A 17,802-nucleotide genomic window follows, 5' to 3' on the forward strand; every position below is an offset into this window, starting at 1 on the left:
GGGGCTGCGCTGGGCGAGCGGGCGGTGCTCGGGGGGCGGGCGGCAGAGCCCGGGGCCGCTCGGCTCAGTCCCCGCCGGCACCGGCACCGGCACCGGCACCGGCACCGGCACCGGCACCGGCACCGGCACCGGCACCGGCACCGGCACCGGCACCGGGACCCGCTCCGGGGGAGGCTCCCACGGAGGCTGCCGTCCCCCACCGCCGCTCCCCCGCCCCGGGCCCCGAGCGCCCTGCCCGGTCCCGCCCCGAGGTGCCCGCACCCCCGGCTCCTCCGCTCGAGCTCCCCCGTGCGCCCTGCCCCGGGAGCCGCCGGCGGCTCGCCCGCCGCTGTCCCCGCAGCCCGCACCGGCCATGCCGGGCCCCCGGCGGGACCGCCCGGCCGTGCTGCTGCTGCTCGGGGCGCTGCTGGCCGCCGACCTCTACTTCCACCTCTGGCCGCGGGCGCGGCGGGAGCTGGGGAGGGTCTCCCCGGGCTGCCCCTGCCCCGCTCCGCGCCCGCCGCTCCCCCGCGCCCCCCGCGCCGCCCCCGCGCTGCGCCGCCTCTTCGCCCACCCGCTGTACCGCGCCGCCCCGCCGGGCCCCGCCGAGCCGCTGCTGGGCGCCCGCGAAGCCCTGCGCTACTACCGGCGGAAGGCGGCTCGCTGGAACAGGTGCGTCCCGCAGCCGCGGCACCCCCGCGCCCCGCAGCCCCGCGCCGCCCTTCGCTGGGCAGCTCCTGCGCGCCTCCTTCCCCGGCACCCCTCTCCTGGCACCTCCTTCCCCGGCACCCCTCTCCTGCCTGTTTCCTGGGCGTCCCTTGCTTCAGCACCCAGTGCACCGGCGTCTGCTGGCACCCCCGCGCCCTGGCACCTCCTTCCCCGGCACCCCCTTCTAGGGCATCTCCTTCCCCGGCATCCCCGTCCTGGACATCTCCTGGGCATCCTTTTCCTGGGCATCCTTTTCCTGGGCACTCCCTTCCCGGAGAATCCCTGTGCGGGCAGTTTCTGGGCACCCTCCTACCGGGCACCCCTTGCATGATCCCTCCTTTCCTGGGCATCTCCTGGGCACCCCTTTCTTGAGCACCCACTGCACCGGCATCTCCTGGCCACCCCCTTCCCGGGTGTCTTCTGCATGGGCACCCCTTTCTGGGATATCTCCTGGACACCCCTTTCCTGGGCGCCCCTTGCATGGGCACACGTTTCTCTGGCATCTCCTGGGCACCCCCTGCATGATCACCCCCTTCCCTGGCATCACCTGGGCACCCCTTTTTTGGACCCCTCCATGTATTGGGATCTCTTGAGCACCCCCTTCCCAGGCTCCCTGTGTGAGTGCACCTCCTGCACGGGCACCTCCCGGGCACCCCCTGTATGGGCACCCCCAGCACAGGTACCCCTGCCCTGGCATCCCCTGGGCACTCTCACCTGGCACTCCCTGTATGGGCACCCCCAGGCACGCTCTCAGGTACCCCACAGGTACTCACTCCCTTTCTGGGCAGCTCTCCTGGGCACCCCTCCCCTGCTTCAGCACCCTTGGGTGTCCCCTGGCACCCCCAGTCCAGTTTGCTCCCCCATTCTGGCTCTGTGCCCTCACAGCTCCAATCCCCGGGCTGAGGGGCTCTGCTGGGATGCTCCTTCCTGGGGTGTCTCCCACCCTGCTGTGCTGCCAGAGCCCCAGAGAAAGGGACCCCCAGCTCAGAGCCCTCTTCCTGCTGCCTCTCCCAGCCCCAGCAACAAGAAAACTCCCTGGTGCCCTGCTCCTGGGGTGGGACTGTCACTGCCCTGGGGGGGACAGTGACCCTCAGCACCAGCTCTATCCAGCATCGATTATCTGTACCTTGGGAGGATCTAACCCCACCTTCCATGAGGGCTGGGGCCAAGCTGGAGCACACAGCACCCCACAGCTGCTCTCTGCACCCCAAGAACTTTTCCATTCATGCACAAACTGGGATACAACAGAGCACGGAGCTGCTGGCGTGCTGAGCTCATGGCATCACCTCACTGTCCCCTCTGTGGGACAGGACACCTGCAAGGGGATGACAGCATGTCCTGGGACCACCCCAGGGATCCCTGTCCTGGCACTTCCCCACTGCCCAGGTTTGGTTTCCAGCAGCAGAGCAGCCCCCACACCTCCCATCACCTGTGTGGTGGCTGCTGAGCTGCACAGGCAGGATTCCCAAGCTCCTGCTCTCTCCACTTCCCTGCCTGTTCCTCCTGTTTCTGTGGGACTCACCCAGTGCTGGTTCCATGCGAGATTTGCTGGAGGAGATGATGGGAAGCGATAATGGAAGGAACACAGAATGATCTTCATGGCCTGAGCAGCACCAGGGTCTGGAACCACCTTTGTGCTCAGCCAGGGTCTCCCCTGAGAGACTCTTCCCTTTCTCCAGTCAGTCTGGATGTTCAATCATTTGTGGATGGCAGGTTTGAGTATCCCTGCTGTGCCACCTTCTCAGAGCTGAGCACTGCCTTCTGAAGACATCAGGATTTGGGTACCAAATGATGTTTCCCAAGCAAAATCCCGGTGGGAATGGGGGATTTAAACCAAAGCAGCTCACGGCTTGATGGCACCATCAGAAGCCCTGAGCACTTGCTGTAGCCTCACTTGCAGGACAGTGAGGAGTCTGCATTCCCCAACTTCATTCACCACTCTGCTAAAACATGGAATTTGTGATGAAGCCATGGCTGCACTTTGCCTTCTGCCCCAAGGTCTGGCTGTGATGTGGCTGGCAGGAACACAGTGATGCCATTTGTCCTTTACTGACTTTGCTTTGCACCTCCAGGAAGGAAAGGGAGGCAGAGTATTGATTATTCCTCAGTCACTCTGAAATAAAATATATGATGATCATAAGTGGGTGAAACCTCCAGAGAGCACAGGCTGAGGTGACACAACCACAAACCTGCCAACACCCATCAGTGCTGCAAATCGAGTGTATAATCAGGAGGCACTTGCCAGAGCTGATGGATTTTATGATTGTTCATTTGCTGTGGGCACGGAGGAGTTTCTTCCTCACCAGGAGCACTGCAGAGCCCGTGTCCTCTCTGAGGTGGCCAGGGCAGGGTCCTCGTGGGAATCAGGAATCCGTGGCTTTCTCTCCCTCTGCATGGGTTCAACAAAGCTGCTGCTGCTGTTGAGGACTGAGGAGCAAGAAGTCCACAGCAGCTGTACATCCAGAGCCAGGCAGCAGAGAGAGGCTCAGGGTCCATGGGCATCCTCTCCCCACATGGGTGACAGCACATTTCTCCATCAGCCGTGGATGTTCTGCACAGAGCAGCTCTGGGAGCAGCAGGACGCTCCCCTTGAGTGGAACAGGCTGCAGTTTAACCCCGTTCCTCCAGCACAGCACATCTGCCTTCATTTCTGCACCCAGATGGACATCAGCTGGACAGGGACTCTGCCAGCTGGAGCGGCCCCAGGACACGTCCTGTTGGGATAGCCAGGGCCAGAGCGTGTCCTCCTCCTGCAAACTCCCTGCTGCCCATCCCTGGCTGCTCCCAGCACTCCAATCAGGACCAGCAGTTTGATTGCAGGATGCAGAACCAGCTGGAGAGACTGATGGGGACGCAGGAAGGAAACAGAAAAAAAAAAAAAAAACCAAAAACATCCACACCTCTTCAAAACCGAAAAAAAAATCCCTTAAATACTCCAGAGCTTATTTTTATCCTTGAAGGAGAAGCTTCAAAACCCCAGACTCAGGATGCTGGTGGCCTGAGCAGTGTCACCCCACGCTGTGCCTCCCTCCCAGCCCAGCAGAGAGCTGAAAGCCAGGGCAACCCCAGAGCTATTTATAGCAGGGTAGAAATGAACCCTGCTTTTATATCATTATGCCTTTTGCAGAGATCTGTTTTTTTCCAGGGAAATATTTCAGGAATCCTGAAGGAAGCAGGGAGGAAGAGAGAGCTGTGTTTTGGGTTGAGAGGCTGGGAAGGGACTGGCTCAGCCTGAGCAGGGACAGTGTGGATGTAGGGCTGGGATCTGCCTCCCACTGGATTTTTTTCCCCCTCAGTAATCCCTTGCTCGCTGCCACCCCGGGGGAACAGCCTGTGTGTATGGCAGGCAGGAGAGCAAATATGGTAAAATATTTGGGCAGCTTCCCTAGGGAAAAATCCTGAGTCATTCCTGTCCCTTGTGCTGGGGTTTATTGTCCCTGGCTGTGGCAGGGTTAAGGTTGTGCCTCACTTATCCACGGGAAACCTGGTGCAGGGCAGCAGGCTGGGGGTCGAGGCACTTCTGCTGGAGCTGATGGCATTCCAGGGCCACATCCTGGTGCACAGGGAATTTTCTGCCTCCTCTGCAGGCAGCCTGAGCAGAGAGCTGCTGTGGGAGGGAATTGCTCCAGCTTCCCCCTGGCCACGCACACGTGGACTTCACGCTGTGGCTGACCCAGTCCAATGGAAAGACAAACAAACTGGGAGAGGGAATGGTGAGCTGCACATCCAAGCTGCCTCTCCAGTTCCTAGATGTCTCCCAGGACAGGCCTGGAACACCTCTGGGAGGGTTCATCCCCTGCTCACAGCCAGATTGACCACACGGCTCAGCCTGCTTGGATGGAGAAGGGTGATGGAAAAATCCCAACCAAAGCCCAGCTGCTGGGCTGAGCAGGGAAACAGAAAAACCACCACTCCCCAGGAGCCCTTCCCAGCCCCCAGTGCCATTCCCTGGCTGATAAATGCCTCGGTGCATGGTCAGACCTCACTTGCTCAGGCTCTGGATGGAGTCTGGCCAGGCATGTGGCACTTCCCCCTCTCCAGCCACTCCAACCTGCCTTGGTTAATGTCCTACTCCTTATCAGCCCCCAGCTCCTGTTTGCTTCCATGGATGGATCCTGGCACTTTCAGTGTAAACTGAAGTTCATTTTCCCTTTATCAGGACTGGCTGCTCCCTACGTGGGCTGGACAATGTTAATGAGAAACTAAAGCTCCGTCCTCTGCTGGCTGGAATTAGTGACCTTCCAGTTCCACAGCCCCAGCCTTGTAGGTCTCGAGGTTGAGGAAAATGCTGATGGAGTGGGGAGATGGTTTTGGGTTATTGCTGAACTTGGGAGGCTCCTTCAGCTCCACCTACCAAAAATGGATGGGGTTGAACCTTGATTTTTAGATCATGGGCAGATGCTGCCAGATGAGCTCGTAGCATCCCTGCTCACTGTGATTTTGGTCACAAAGACAATTTGTGATTTTTATTTTTTTCCCTTACTGGAACCTCCAGCTTCAAGGAAAAAACTCTGTCAGAGACAGTCAGAGACTGGCCGTGTCCCCCTGCCTCAGTTTCCCCTTATCCACCCTATGCTCTGCTCCTGGCACCCTCCTCACTCCCCAGCAGACTCTAGGCTCAGAGAAGGGAAGTTTTCCACCCCGTGGCTCATCCCCAGAACCTCTCTCTTGCAGGAGACACAAGCTTTACCGGGAGGAGCAGAACCTGACCTCCCCGGCGGCACCGCTGCCGCTGCGGCCCGAGGCCAGCTGGCTGCGGTTCCACCTGGGCATCAGCCGCGATGGGCTCTACCCCCGCTCCAGCCCTGCCGTCAGCAGCCTGCTCCGGGACATGCAGCAATTCCCCACCATCAGCGCCGGTGAGCGCCCTCCTGCCCCCCGGGACCACCGAGAGGCCATTCTGTTCTGTTCTGTTCTGTTCCGTTCCGTTCCGTTCCGTTCCATTCCATTCCATTCCATTCCATTCCATTCCATTCTATTCTATTCTATTCTATTCTATTCTATTCTATTCTATTCTATTCTATTCTATTCTATTCTATTCTATTCTATTCTATTCTATTCTATTCTATTCTATTCTATTCTATTCTATTCTATTCTATTCTATTCTATTCTATTCTATTCTATTCTATTCTATTCTATCCCATCCCATCCCATCCCATCCCCTCCCATCCCATTCTTATAGTCTATTTTTATATATATATAATATATATTATGCATATTATATATATTCTATTCTATTCCATTCCATCCCATCCCATCCCATCCCATCCCATCCCATCCCATCCCATCCCATCCCATCCCATCCCATCCCATCCCATCCCATTCTTATAATCTATTTTTATATATATATAATATATATTATGCATATTATATATATTCTATTCTATTCCATTCCATTCCATTCCATTCTTATAGTCTATTTAATATATATAAAATATATATTATGTATTATATATATATATCTTTTCTTGTCTATTCTATTCTATTCTATTCTATTCTATTCTATTCTATTCTATTCTATTCTATTCTATTCTATTCTATTCTATTCTATTCTATTCTATTCTATTCTATTCTATTCTATTCTATTCTATTCTATTCTATTCTATTCTATTCTATTCTATTCTATTCTATTCTGTTGCATTCTATTCTATTCTTATAGTCTATTTTATATATATGTATCATATATTATACATATTATATATATTATATATTATATTCTATTTATATATATATTGTATATAATATATAATATATACTATATTGTATATTATATATTATATAATATATATAATATATAATATATATTATATATATTATATATATTATATATATTATATATGTTATATTCTATTATAATAGAATATACATATATTCTATTATAGAATTCTATTCTATTCTTAGTCTCATAGAAGGGTGAAACATAAGAGAAGTAAAACTCAACACTACTCTATTAGTAGCCAGCTCATTCCCTGGTTACAATACTTTATAAATGGTTTTTAGCCCATCAGTTTTTGCCACGCGGTGCTGCTAACACCTTTAACACCAATCACTTGGCATTCTCCTTCATGTGGTCTTGTTACAATGCACCTTTCACAGTTCTGATTCTCTAAAATACCTGTTCTGTTGGCAAGGCCATCGTTTGAAGCTTGTTTCCAATTCAATCTCTCAATGTTTTCCCTATCCCATGGCCTAACCAAGCCAGCACACCTCACCCCAGAGTTTGCACACAGACGTACAGGACTGAGATTTCGGTCCAGTTTTAAGAATCCTCTACAATTCCATTTCTCACACTGCCCTGGGGATGGGGATGAGGATGGGATGGGATGGGATGGGATGGGATGGGATGGGATGGGATGGGATGGGATGGGATGGGATGGGATGGGATGGGATGGGATGGGATGGGATGGGATGGGATGGGGTGGGATGGGATGGGATGGGATGGGATGGGATGGGATGGGATGGGATGGGATGGGATGGGATGGGATGGGATGGGATGGGGATGGGGATGGGGATGGGGATGGGGATGGGGATGGGGATGGGGATGGGGATGGGGATGGGGATGGGGATGGGGATGGGGATGGGGATGGGGATGGGGATGGGGATGGGGATGGGGATGGGGATGGGGATGGGGATGGGGATGGGGATGGGGATGGGGACAGCTGTGTGTGGCTGCAAGGCCCCGGTCCTCCCTTCTGGGAGCCTGGGAGGGGGGTGAGCAGCAAGAGATGGAGCCTGGCAGGGTCTCACTGCTCCTCCTGCCCTTGCAGACTACAGCCAGGACGAGAAGGCGCTGCTGGGAGCCTGTGACTGCAGCCAGAGTGAGTGTGGCACTTGGGGTCCCCATATGCCATCGCCTGGGCTGGCCCCAGTCCCCAGCTCCTCCATCCTCACCTCGGCCAGGGAAATGCCAAGCCAGGCTCTGCTCCCTCCCATGAACCCCCACCACCCCAGCAGAGGCTGGGATCACAGAGCATAAAATTATTTCAGTTGGAAAAGTCCTCTGAAATGATGGAGCCACATCCACACTTTAACACCCAGGGGTGATAATTGTCCCACTGCCACGAGCAGCTGCTCTCCGTGGGTGTCAGGACACCAGTACACCACTGGTTTCTACTGGGGAGGGAGGAAAAAGTCCCCAAGGGGATGTAACAGAGGGTGGTTGGGAGAGAGGCTGAAGGGAAATCTTCTCTGTGGCACAAGGGAGAGAAGGAAAATCAATGGGAAGAGAGGGAGGGGCATAGCTGGAAGGAGCAATGGGACGCACTCAGGGGGTTGGAGAGGCAGGATGTGCTGGGGTGTGTAACTGGGGTGTTTCCAGTTATCACCCCATTTCCCAAGACTTATCATCCCATTTCCCAGGAGTTAACACCCATTTCCCAGGAGTTAACAGCCCCTTAAACAGGAGTTATCCTCCCATTTCCCAAGAGTTATCGTCTCATTTCCCAGGAGTTAACACCCTCTTTCCCAGGAGTTAACACCCCCTTTCCCAGGAGTTATCATCCCATTTCCCAGGAGTTAACACCCTCTTTCCCAGGAGTTAACACCCCCTTTCCCAGGAGTTATCATCCCATTTCCCAGGAGTTAACACCCCCTTTCCCAGGAGTTATCATCCCATTTCCCAGGAGTTAACACCCCTTTCCTCCCCAAGTCGTGAAGCCCAGCGGTGTGCACCTGAAGCTGGTCCTCAGGTTCCAGGATTTTGGGAAAGCCATGTTCAAGCCCATGAGGTAAGGCCAGCAGAGCCCCCCTGAGCCCCTGCAGGGAGGGCTGGGACCTTCCTTGGCAGGAGAAGCCACACCACAGCCACACCTTCCCTCTCCTGCCCTCAGCTACCTGGGCAGCTGAAAAGGTCCCATTATTTTTTGTTATTCTTGGCTGCTCACACCATCCCAGGAGCACACGTGGATAAACACCAGAGTTCCCACCCTGCTGTTGGTGTTGGAAATTTCTCAGTTTGTGGGTGGAGAAGGACCTGGGGACACTTGTTCTCTTGAGATCTTTGCCATGAGGGACTGCTCACTGCCTCTTCCCCGGCAGAATTTGGGGTTTATCTTGTTTTTCCTTGGATTCCCCAGAGTGTTTCCAAGAAACAGCCATCAAACAGAGGATTTAAATTGCTTCTGCACTAATTTACAGCCCCTTGGGACTCTCTCTGTCACTGTCCATGTGTGAGCAGAGCTGCTGGCAGCACAGGGCCTGGGATAAAATCCTCACCCTGAAGGCAGCCAGCTCCTTTCCTGTGGGTTTCCATCCACCTCTGCCCAGCCTCCATCAGGTCCTGGAGGGGAGGGAAAGCATCCATGCCCTGCTGAGCCAGGAGGACTTTCCTGTGTCCTGCAGCTGCCTGGGAGGCTGAACATCAAAATCCCGTGCTGGGGCACCATGTGAGAGCCAGAAAATTGAGTTGAGTGGAGTTCCCACCTCAGGGATAGGAGAGCACCGGACCTGAGCCCTCCTCTGCCTCCAGGGGGATGTGACAAACACCCACCTGAAACTTTGTCCTAAGGGGGTCTAAGCTCTTGCTCAAGCAGATTTCAAGCCCCAGTCAGCTGTTCTGTGTCCCCCAGCCACCTGGCAGTGCTGGGTGCCAGTGCTGCTCCCTGGCATGGTGGGCAAGGGCTCCAGCTCGGCACTGAGCCCTTGGGGTCTGGCCTTGTCCCCAGTGTCCCCAGAGCCCACCAGCTGTCCTGGGTGCACTGTCCTGCTGCCAGCCCCCAGTGTCCAGGCTCAGCCCCTGCTTTCCCCCAGGCAGAAACGCGAGGAGGAGACTCCTGAGGACTTTTTCTACTTCGTGGATTTCCAGCGGCACAACGCGGAGATCGCCGCCTTCCACCTGGACAGGTAAGGGCTGTGCCAGCCCCTGCCTGCTCCTGCTGCCACTCTGCCCACGAGAGCTTCGGGAAGAGCCCTGCAGAGCTCAGAGAAGGGATTGCTCTGCAGCACAGGTGTTATTTAGGGAAGGAGTGGCTCTGGATCTCACCTGACAGCCCAGAGGCAGCTCTGCCTTGGCCACTGCATGGCAACAGGTGAAGGCCAGGTTGGAACAGGTCAGCCCCTCCTCCCCTGGCTGTCACACACTGTCCCTCCCCTGCAGCTCTGGGTGAGGGAGGCACGCACTCAATCAACAATCAAGGTGTGCTTTGGGTTGATAAAGTGCAGCAATGCAGTTTTAAGCCCTCAGATAATGAGCAATTAAGCTGGCAACTCTTCCCAGCAGGGTGTGTGTGTAATAAAACCAAAAATACCCTTCTCAGAAGATGAGGGCAGCAGCCTTTCTCTCCTCAGTGGGATGAATGCTGAACACCAGGGAAGGTGGCCCCTGATGGTCAGGGTGGGTGGGGGTCCCCAGTTTCCACAGGATAAGCAGTCCTGTAGTTGAGACTCTCAGGAAGGGAACAAAGGGAGCTGAATTCCCTTCCCAGTTCTGCCCCAACATCCTCACTCGACTCAACATCTACTCGACTCAGCCACCACCACCTCGCCCCTGCAGCTCCACCGCCACAAAAATGAGGCCAGGCTGCTTTTGTGAAGTGCTTTGTGGTTTTTAGAGCTGAAAGATGCTGGATAAAAGCAAATATTTTTTTCTCTCCAAGCATTGCTCAATAAGTAACAGGCTAAATCCTGTTCTGTGCCCAATTCCCAGGAGCAGAGGGCATTACCCAAGGAGCCAAGCAGAGCATTAGCCAGCTCACCCCGAGTTACTGACTCAGCAATCAGCAGCAGCTTCCCACTGACTGCCAGCAATGCTTTCCTGCCCCAGGCCCTGAGGTTTTTAAGAGTATTTTTGAGGAATTAGCTGGGTATGAGTGCCTCTGGAGGAGGGGGTGCCTCCTCAGCCACGCTGTACAAGGATCCAGATCTTTGCTCTGTGTCAAACCAACACTGCAGAAGGGCCTGAAGGGCTGCTTTGGCCCTTGGAGGACCCTGTTTGTGTGCAAAGGGATGGGAGAAACCGAGGCAATGCTTGGGAAAGAGACAGGAATGCTGGAGACCATCCAGATTGCTCCAGGAAGCAGCTATTAAAATACCAAAATCCAAACAGAGCTGCATTTTGGCCCAGAATGGCTTTTTGCTGGAAAGAGTCTGGGTGTGGTGATCCTGGTTCACTGGTGGAAGGGGAGAGGGCAGCACCTGGCGTTGCCGCTGAAGATGAACAGATCACACGGACACAGGTCGAGGTGTGGTGAAAAGAAGAGAGAGGTTTATTTTTCCTCCCAGGATTTATAGGCTCCTGACCACAGCCAGGGATTGGATGGTCAGGATAACACTTTCTCACTGCACTGGCCATGAGAGATGCCCATCACAAGATGTGTAACAGAAAGAATGTACACATATCTATGTTTATAGTTCCTGTCCTGGGAAAGTCTTTAGGAAACCATGTCAGCAAGCTCAGAAGCTGAGTTTTCAGGGTGACACCTGCCACCCCATGGTGCAGCAACATCCCCTGTCCCCATGCCCTGTCCCCCCTGTGCAGGATCCTGGATTTCCGGAGGGTGCCACCCACCGTGGGGAGGTTGATCAATGTCACCAAGGAGATCCTGGAGGTCACCAAGAACGAGGTCCTGCAGAGCGTCTTCTTCGTGTCACCAGGTGGGTGAGGGATGAGGCAGATGATGGTGCCAATTGTCTTTAAGGTCCCTTCACACCTCAGCCCAGCCTGTGCTGGGAGGAAGGGCAGGGGCTGCAGGAAAAGGGGCTGCAGGACTCGTGCTGGGGTGCAGAAATGAAATTCTTGGGTTAAACGTGCACAAGGACACGGTTACAGCAGAGATTCCCTCTCCCAACCTCCAGCTGGAATCATCCACCAGATCTACTCATTTGGCCTTTTTTCTTAACTTTTCCCTTAGCACAGGACCCAAATCTATGAATTGGCAGGTTGACATCCATGACATGGATGCTTTGGGTTTTACCTTGTTTTTCCTGGGATTCCCCAGAGTATTCCCATGACAAATCCATCAAACGGGGCTTTTCAATTGCTCTGCACTCATTTACAGCCCCTTGGGGCTCCTCCCATGTTCCTCCTCACTCTATTATCCCTGCCACAAGGAATCACTGCTGTCCCAAGGTGGGGAAGGGCTCAGTCCAGGCCACCTTGCATCCTGCTGGAGATCACAGCCCCTTTTCCCTGTTTTCTGCTCTTTTCCCTGTTTTCTGCTCTCCTCCCAGCCAGCAACGTCTGCTTCTTCGCCAAGTGCCCGTACATGTGCAAGACGGAGTACGCGGTGTGTGGGAACCCTCACCTCCTGGAGGGCTCCCTCTCTGCCTTCCTGCCATCCCTCAACCTGGCCCCACGGCTCTCCATCCCCAACCCCTGGATCCGCTCCTACTCCTTCCATGGAAAAGAGGAGTAAGTGGGGAAATGAGGCTGCTGCCCTTCTGTGCACTGCAGAAACAGGCACAGGAACCTGGGAGTCCATAATTAGTGTAATAATTGGTGTAATAACCCTCACAGCCTGGCTGTGTTTCAGTTCCAGTCTCCTGCATGCACATGGGGAGATATGGTTTTTTTTTTTATTTCCTCCTCCTTTGCATCTTCACTTGGAAGATGGGTTTTGGGGAACTTTTGGGACATGGCAGCAACAGCTGAGGGTGTCTCCCCTTCTCCATCTTCTGCAGGTGGGAAATGAATCCTCTCTACTGCAACACAGTGAGGGAGATCTACCCCTACAGCAACAGCAACCGGCTGCTCAACATCGTGGACATGGCCATATTCGACTTCCTAATAGGTAATGATGGAGGGGAAGGTTATTCTTTGATTTCCTTTTCCTTTTCCTTTTCCTTTTCCTTCTCCTTCTCCTTCTCCTTCTCCTTCTCCTTCTCCTTCTCCTTTTCTTCTCCTTCTCCTTCTCCTTCTCCTTCTCCTTCTCCTTCTCCTTCTCCTTCTCCTTCTCCTTCTCCTTCTCCTTCTCCTTCTCCTTCTCCTTCTCCTTCTCCTTCTCCTTCTCCTTCTCCTTCTCCTTCTCCTTCTCCTTCTCCTTCTCCTTCTCCTTCTCATTCTCCTTCTCCTTCTCATTCTCCTTCTCCTTTTCTTCTCCTTCTCCTTCTCCTTCTCCTTCTCCTTCTCCTTCTCCTTCTCCTTCTCCTTCTCCTTCTCCTTCTCCTTCTCCTTCTCCTTCTCCTTCTCCTTCTCCTTCTCCTTCTCCTTCTCCTTCTCCTTCTCCTTTCCTTCTCCTTTCCCTTTCCCTTCCCCTTTCCCCTCTCCTCCAGAGACACTTCAGCCCGTGCTGTCTCCCAGCACAGCCCCTCCCAAGTGGGGGCACAGGGGAGCCCCCCAGGCTCACCCCAGCAAGGGGAAAGCAGCACCTCGGCCATTTCCAGCACAGCAACAAATATTCCATGCAGATCTGAAAGCAAGCTTGGGATGATTTAGAAAATTCCCTGCAAGGGAAAAACTCTGTCCCTCTGTCTGTGCTTTTCCAGGGAACATGGACCGGCACCACTACGAGATGTTCACCAAGTTTGGGGACGATGGTTTCCTGCTGCACCTGGACAACGCCAGAGGGTGAGGCAGCGGGAGAGGGGGGTGAGGAGGAGGAGGAGGAGGAGGAGGAGGAGGAGGAGGAGGAGGAGGAGGAGGAGGAGGAGGAGGAGGAGGAGGAGGAGGAGGGCAGGCTCTGAACTCTGCTTCACCCCCAGGTTTGGGCGGCATTCCCACGATGAAATCTCCATCCTGGCTCCGCTCTCCCAGTGCTGTGTGTAAGTTCCAGCTGCACCTTCCTTCCCAGGAATGTTGGGGTGTTCCTGCTGCCCCTGGGGAGGTCACCCAGGCCTGGCTCCATCCAGCAGCTCCAGGAGGACCCTGCTGTACCTGCCAAGGGGATCACAAGTGGGAAAACATTCACTGATACACCAGGAGACACTGGCCAATGGATCAAACCCTTCCAGAAAGTTCTAACAGCCTTTCCCAGCCCACCAACACGAGGTGCTAGTAGGAAACACAGAAATCTCCATCCAAAATCCTGGTGGAACTTTGATCCACTTAATCAAGCTCCCTCTTCTCATGGCATGAAGGAAAAGCTCATAAATTTAACCTGATGTTCCCACCTCATTAATTCACATTAATCAGCAGCTGAAAGTTGCATTTAAGAGGCAGAAGCAGCTGCTCTTTCCTAGGGTTTCTCTTCAGATGTGGAACCTTTTTCCTTGCTCTACCTGCTCCTTCTCCCCCTCAGGGTGGTAACTGCACTTTCCTCCCACCAAGTTTAATTTCAAGAACTGTTATTTGCACTCAGAAAGTCTTTTCATTTCTAATTGCAGGCTCTCAGGGAATCCTTCTCTTGAAATTTTGTGCAGTTTGAAATTAACTCTGCCTCTTAATTTGGCCTGCATACCGTAATATCCACAGGTCACATCATTCCTATTCTTCCAGATCCACCTCCCACAAACTCCTCTTAATTTAATTTTTGTAGAAGGCAGTGGTAAGAGGACCTGAACACCTTGTCATAAGCAAACTTGGGCCAGGAACAGCATAAAAACAACTCGTGCTGTCTGAGGGAGACAGACAAACCCTCATTTCCCACAAGAGCCGACCCATTTGGAGTGGAGAGCGTCTAAAACCACTTGGAAAGGAAAGGAAGAGGTTTTACTTGAGTAAGCACACAGAGGCCACAAATTCCAGGCTGCTCTGACCAAGCACCTGGACTCAGCCCACCGAGTCACCTCGGTGCTCCGGCACCAGGCTGAGCCATGGGAGCAGGAAAGCTCCTCCAGCCAGGAGCGCTGGGAGCACAGGGATGCTGAGAGCAGGCTGCTTCCTTCCCTGTTAAACACATCCCCCTCGTTCCCAGCTCAGTTCTGCTCCAAGTCTGGCTCCCAGCAGATTTGAGCCTGGTTTTAGCTGCCTTTCCCAGCCCCTGTCCCATACACTGAAGCCTGCAGCTCTCCTCTCCCAATGAGTGGCACCAGTACAGCCATGCCATGAGATGCTCCTTTCCCTGAGAGCACCCATTCCCTCCTGGAGGCACAGGCAGGCCTGACAGCAGCTCCAGCCAGGCTGCTGATGTCCCTGGAGGGCTCAGGGTGAAACATTCAGCAGCTCAGCACAGCCAGCAGGTCACAGCCCCCGTGGGGCTGGAGCAGCAGCGTTTCCATCTCAGCCCTCTCCGTGCTCTGCCTGTTTGTTGTGAAACTGTTCCAGCTCTCAGTCAGCTGCTCCCCACGGGTCAGAGCAGCCTGCTCTCCACCTCCAAACGCTGTCACTGTTGGGACCAGAGCAAACACAGCTGGTGTTTACCCACAGCAGCTCCTGCGCTGGCCCTGCCTCCCAGCACAGCGCACAGATGCTCGTTCACATCTGCTCCGGGCACAGCTTTCCCTGGCAGCAGCAGCAGCACCTCACAGCTGGGCTTTAAAGCTTCCTTGTCAGCCCTCACACTTGATCAATTGGTTATTTTATTTTTTTAAGGAATATTAATGCAGGAAGGTGATGCCTGCCCCTGTGGCAGGAGCATCCTTGTGCTCCAGGCACGCTGCCCACACACACCTCGCTCCACACTCACTCCTGATTTAGATTGGATGTTAGGAAAAATTCTTCCTGGAGAAGGTTTTAAAACATTGGCACAGGCTGCCCAGGGAAATCATGGAGTCACCATCCCTGGAATTCTTTCAAGAATGTGCAGATGTGGCTCTTGAGGACATGGTTTGATGGTGCTGGGACAGCAGCTGGACTTGCTGATCCTAAAGGCCTTTTCCAACCTCAGTGATTGTCCCCAGCAGCTGGAACAGCCACAACCCTTTCCCAAACAGCACCTGGCCTGCTGGAGCTGCAGAGATCCAGAGCAACATTCCCAGTGGATGTAGACAGCCTACAAATACAAATACTTGAGCTGCCTGAAATGGATCTGACTGTACCTTTTCCCACCTGAAAATTCTCAATGGGCTAAATGGTTCCATAAACATGGACCACTTTGCTTCCAAGATTTAAAGGGCAATAACTACAAGCCCTGATTCATTTCAGTATTATACATGCTGAAGTCAACACATTTCTGCTGAGGATTAAACAAATGATTTCAGAACACTTCATTTCATGCCCAGAAGCATTCCAAGATTGCAGCTTTTCATCCCATTTTCTGTCAAAGCAAATCACATTTGAATCTCAGTACCCCTTGAGGTGAAAAGTCACAGTTACATCAGTTCCAGGAAATATTCCCTCTTTTTGCTCAGAGTTTTGACAGAAGACATTTTCTCATTCATGTCTTTTCATTTAGCTCCCCCTCTGCTCCCATCTCATAAATATCACCCTTGGGGAGATGCCACCACCCCACAGGAACCTGGGGAACTGGGTCATCTCTGACTCACTCACTGCTGAGAACTTCGTGTTTTTCTCTCTGCTGACAGAAATTTGAAGTACAAATACTCTGGAGAAACAAAGGAAGAAGTTTCTGCAAAAAAAAAAAAAAAATTCATTACCTTCCAAAATTAAAATTAAAGAACTTTTGTCCAATACTGCTTTGAATTTCTTCACCCATCTCTGCCCTCCTGCTGTCAAGGAGCTCAGCTGCTCGTGCTGGGAGACATTAAATTGTTGATTTATGGTTTTTTTCCAGAATAAAGAGAACGACGCTGCTGCGCCTGCAGCTCTTGGCGGAGCCCGAGTACCGGCTGAGCGACGTGATGAGGGAATCGCTCCTGCAGGACCCCCTGGCCCCTGTGCTCACCGAGCCCCATCTCCTGGCCCTGGACAGGCGGCTACAGCTGGTCCTGGCTGCTGTGGGGACGTGCATCGACACCTTTGGAGAAGCCACGGTGGTGGCCAACGACACGGCACAGCCCCAGAGCCCTGCGGTGCACAGAGCCAAGCTGGACACTTAAACCGAGCTCAGAGCCGGGGAAAACCCTGCAAGGCAAGGGGCAGCTTCAGAACTGCTCATTTCCACCTGCAGGAGCTTGGGAGACTCAGAGGGGAGATGTCAGAAGATCAAAGATCCCGCTGGGCTCCTCTGCTGGTGTTTGACCAGAGCTCCCGTGCTCGGCCGGGGAGCTGGTGTGACTGCAGCAGATCTTTACACCCCAAACACGGCTCTGGGGTGAAAAAGCTGTGATCTCCACATCTGGAGCTTGGAGGGTGAGGGAACACCTGACCTTGGTTTGCTCAGCCTCCACAGGGGCTTGGTCTTGCTGGAGAAGGACATGAACTCGACCTGAGGATGAGGGTTGAATAAAGAGATGCCAAGAGCATTTTCCTCTTATGAATTCTTTGTTCTGTGGTCAGGAGTGTACATTTGAGGAAAGAGCAGTCCTGCTTCATGAGGGCAGCACCAGAAAGGACACTGGTGCAGCTTGGTGAGACCAGAGGGCACCTACAGGTGCTGCAGAGCCTCACCCCAGCCCACAGCGACCTGGGCACACCACACAAAGCCCCACAGAGCAGTGAAACCACGTCTGTAACCTGCCTGAAGAGCCAGTTTGGATACAGAACACAGGCAGGTCTTAGACACAAAGGAAAAAAAACCAAGCTAAAAAAGCTACCCTGAAAACCAAAGCACTCTGAGACACAGGACTGTATTTACAATTCAAGAACCCGCCCATTTTTGGGGGGAAACATTTTGCCAGAGGGAAATCTAGCTCAGGTCATTTCCTCATTTATTTTAAAATAATTTTCTCCTCATACTTTTTAAAATGATTTATGTTGTCATAATTAGCTGGAACATAGAAATGGTATCCCAGTCTCTCCCCCCTCTCCATGTCTGTGCATTTTGAGGAGAAGCAACAGAAACTGGGGACCAAAAAAGCATGGGGAGTTATGGTGGGCATCTCAGTTCCCAGTTCACCCTTCACCTCCCAGCAACAAGGTTTAAGAATAACTGGATTAGTGAAGCTCTCTTTAATAGCTTTTTCCTCTGACTATTAGGAATTAGTACACTGAGCCTTTTGGCAGCCTGGGGAAAGCAGTTGAGAACTCTGTTGATAATTTATCATCCTTAAGGGGAGAAAAAAAGCCAACAAAAACCCCACACTGTAACCAATCTACCAGAAACTGGTTCTGAACTAACCTTTAAGTGAAACAAAACCCACCTACAGCACTGCAGACCTTCCAGAGGATCCCCAAATCCCTGCACAGAAGCTGCCAGGCAGCATTTTAACAGGATCCAGCAGCCTGCTGCACCACCACTGGCT

At 53.2% G+C, this 17,802-nt stretch overlaps 1 protein-coding gene across 1 annotated transcript; it reads left to right on the forward strand.

Annotated features, from left to right (window-relative positions):
- The first annotated feature begins 233 nt into the window (after positions 1 to 233).
- FAM20A (FAM20A golgi associated secretory pathway pseudokinase) lies at positions 234 to 16,878 on the forward strand. Its single transcript, XM_058852567.1, has 11 exons — positions 234 to 651; positions 5,362 to 5,546; positions 7,455 to 7,505; positions 8,336 to 8,414; positions 9,436 to 9,528; positions 11,162 to 11,277; positions 11,854 to 12,034; positions 12,304 to 12,413; positions 13,108 to 13,189; positions 13,324 to 13,383; positions 16,233 to 16,878. Exons 1-11 carry the CDS (start codon positions 353 to 355, stop codon positions 16,495 to 16,497), a joined length of 1,521 nt encoding a protein of 506 aa, XP_058708550.1. The 5' UTR covers positions 234 to 352; the 3' UTR covers positions 16,498 to 16,878.
- The last annotated feature ends 924 nt before the right edge of the window (positions 16,879 to 17,802 follow it).

This window comes from Poecile atricapillus, chromosome 17 (genome assembly GCF_030490865.1).
Source record: "Poecile atricapillus isolate bPoeAtr1 chromosome 17, bPoeAtr1.hap1, whole genome shotgun sequence".
Lineage (NCBI taxonomy): Eukaryota > Metazoa > Chordata > Aves > Passeriformes > Paridae > Poecile > Poecile atricapillus.

Bases quoted from the DNA above. Each gene is read 5' to 3' on its own strand.
- FAM20A (XM_058852567.1), top strand. From the start codon at position 353: ATGCCGGGCCCCCGGCGGGACCGCCCGGCCGTGCTGCTGCTGCTCGGG. The intron at 9,529-11,161 runs GTAAGGGCTGTG...CCCCCTGTGCAG, and splicing joins GCCGCCTTCCACCTGGACAG to GATCCTGGATTTCCGGAGGG. The intron at 12,414-13,107 runs GTAATGATGGAG...GTGCTTTTCCAG, and splicing joins CATATTCGACTTCCTAATAG to GGAACATGGACCGGCACCAC.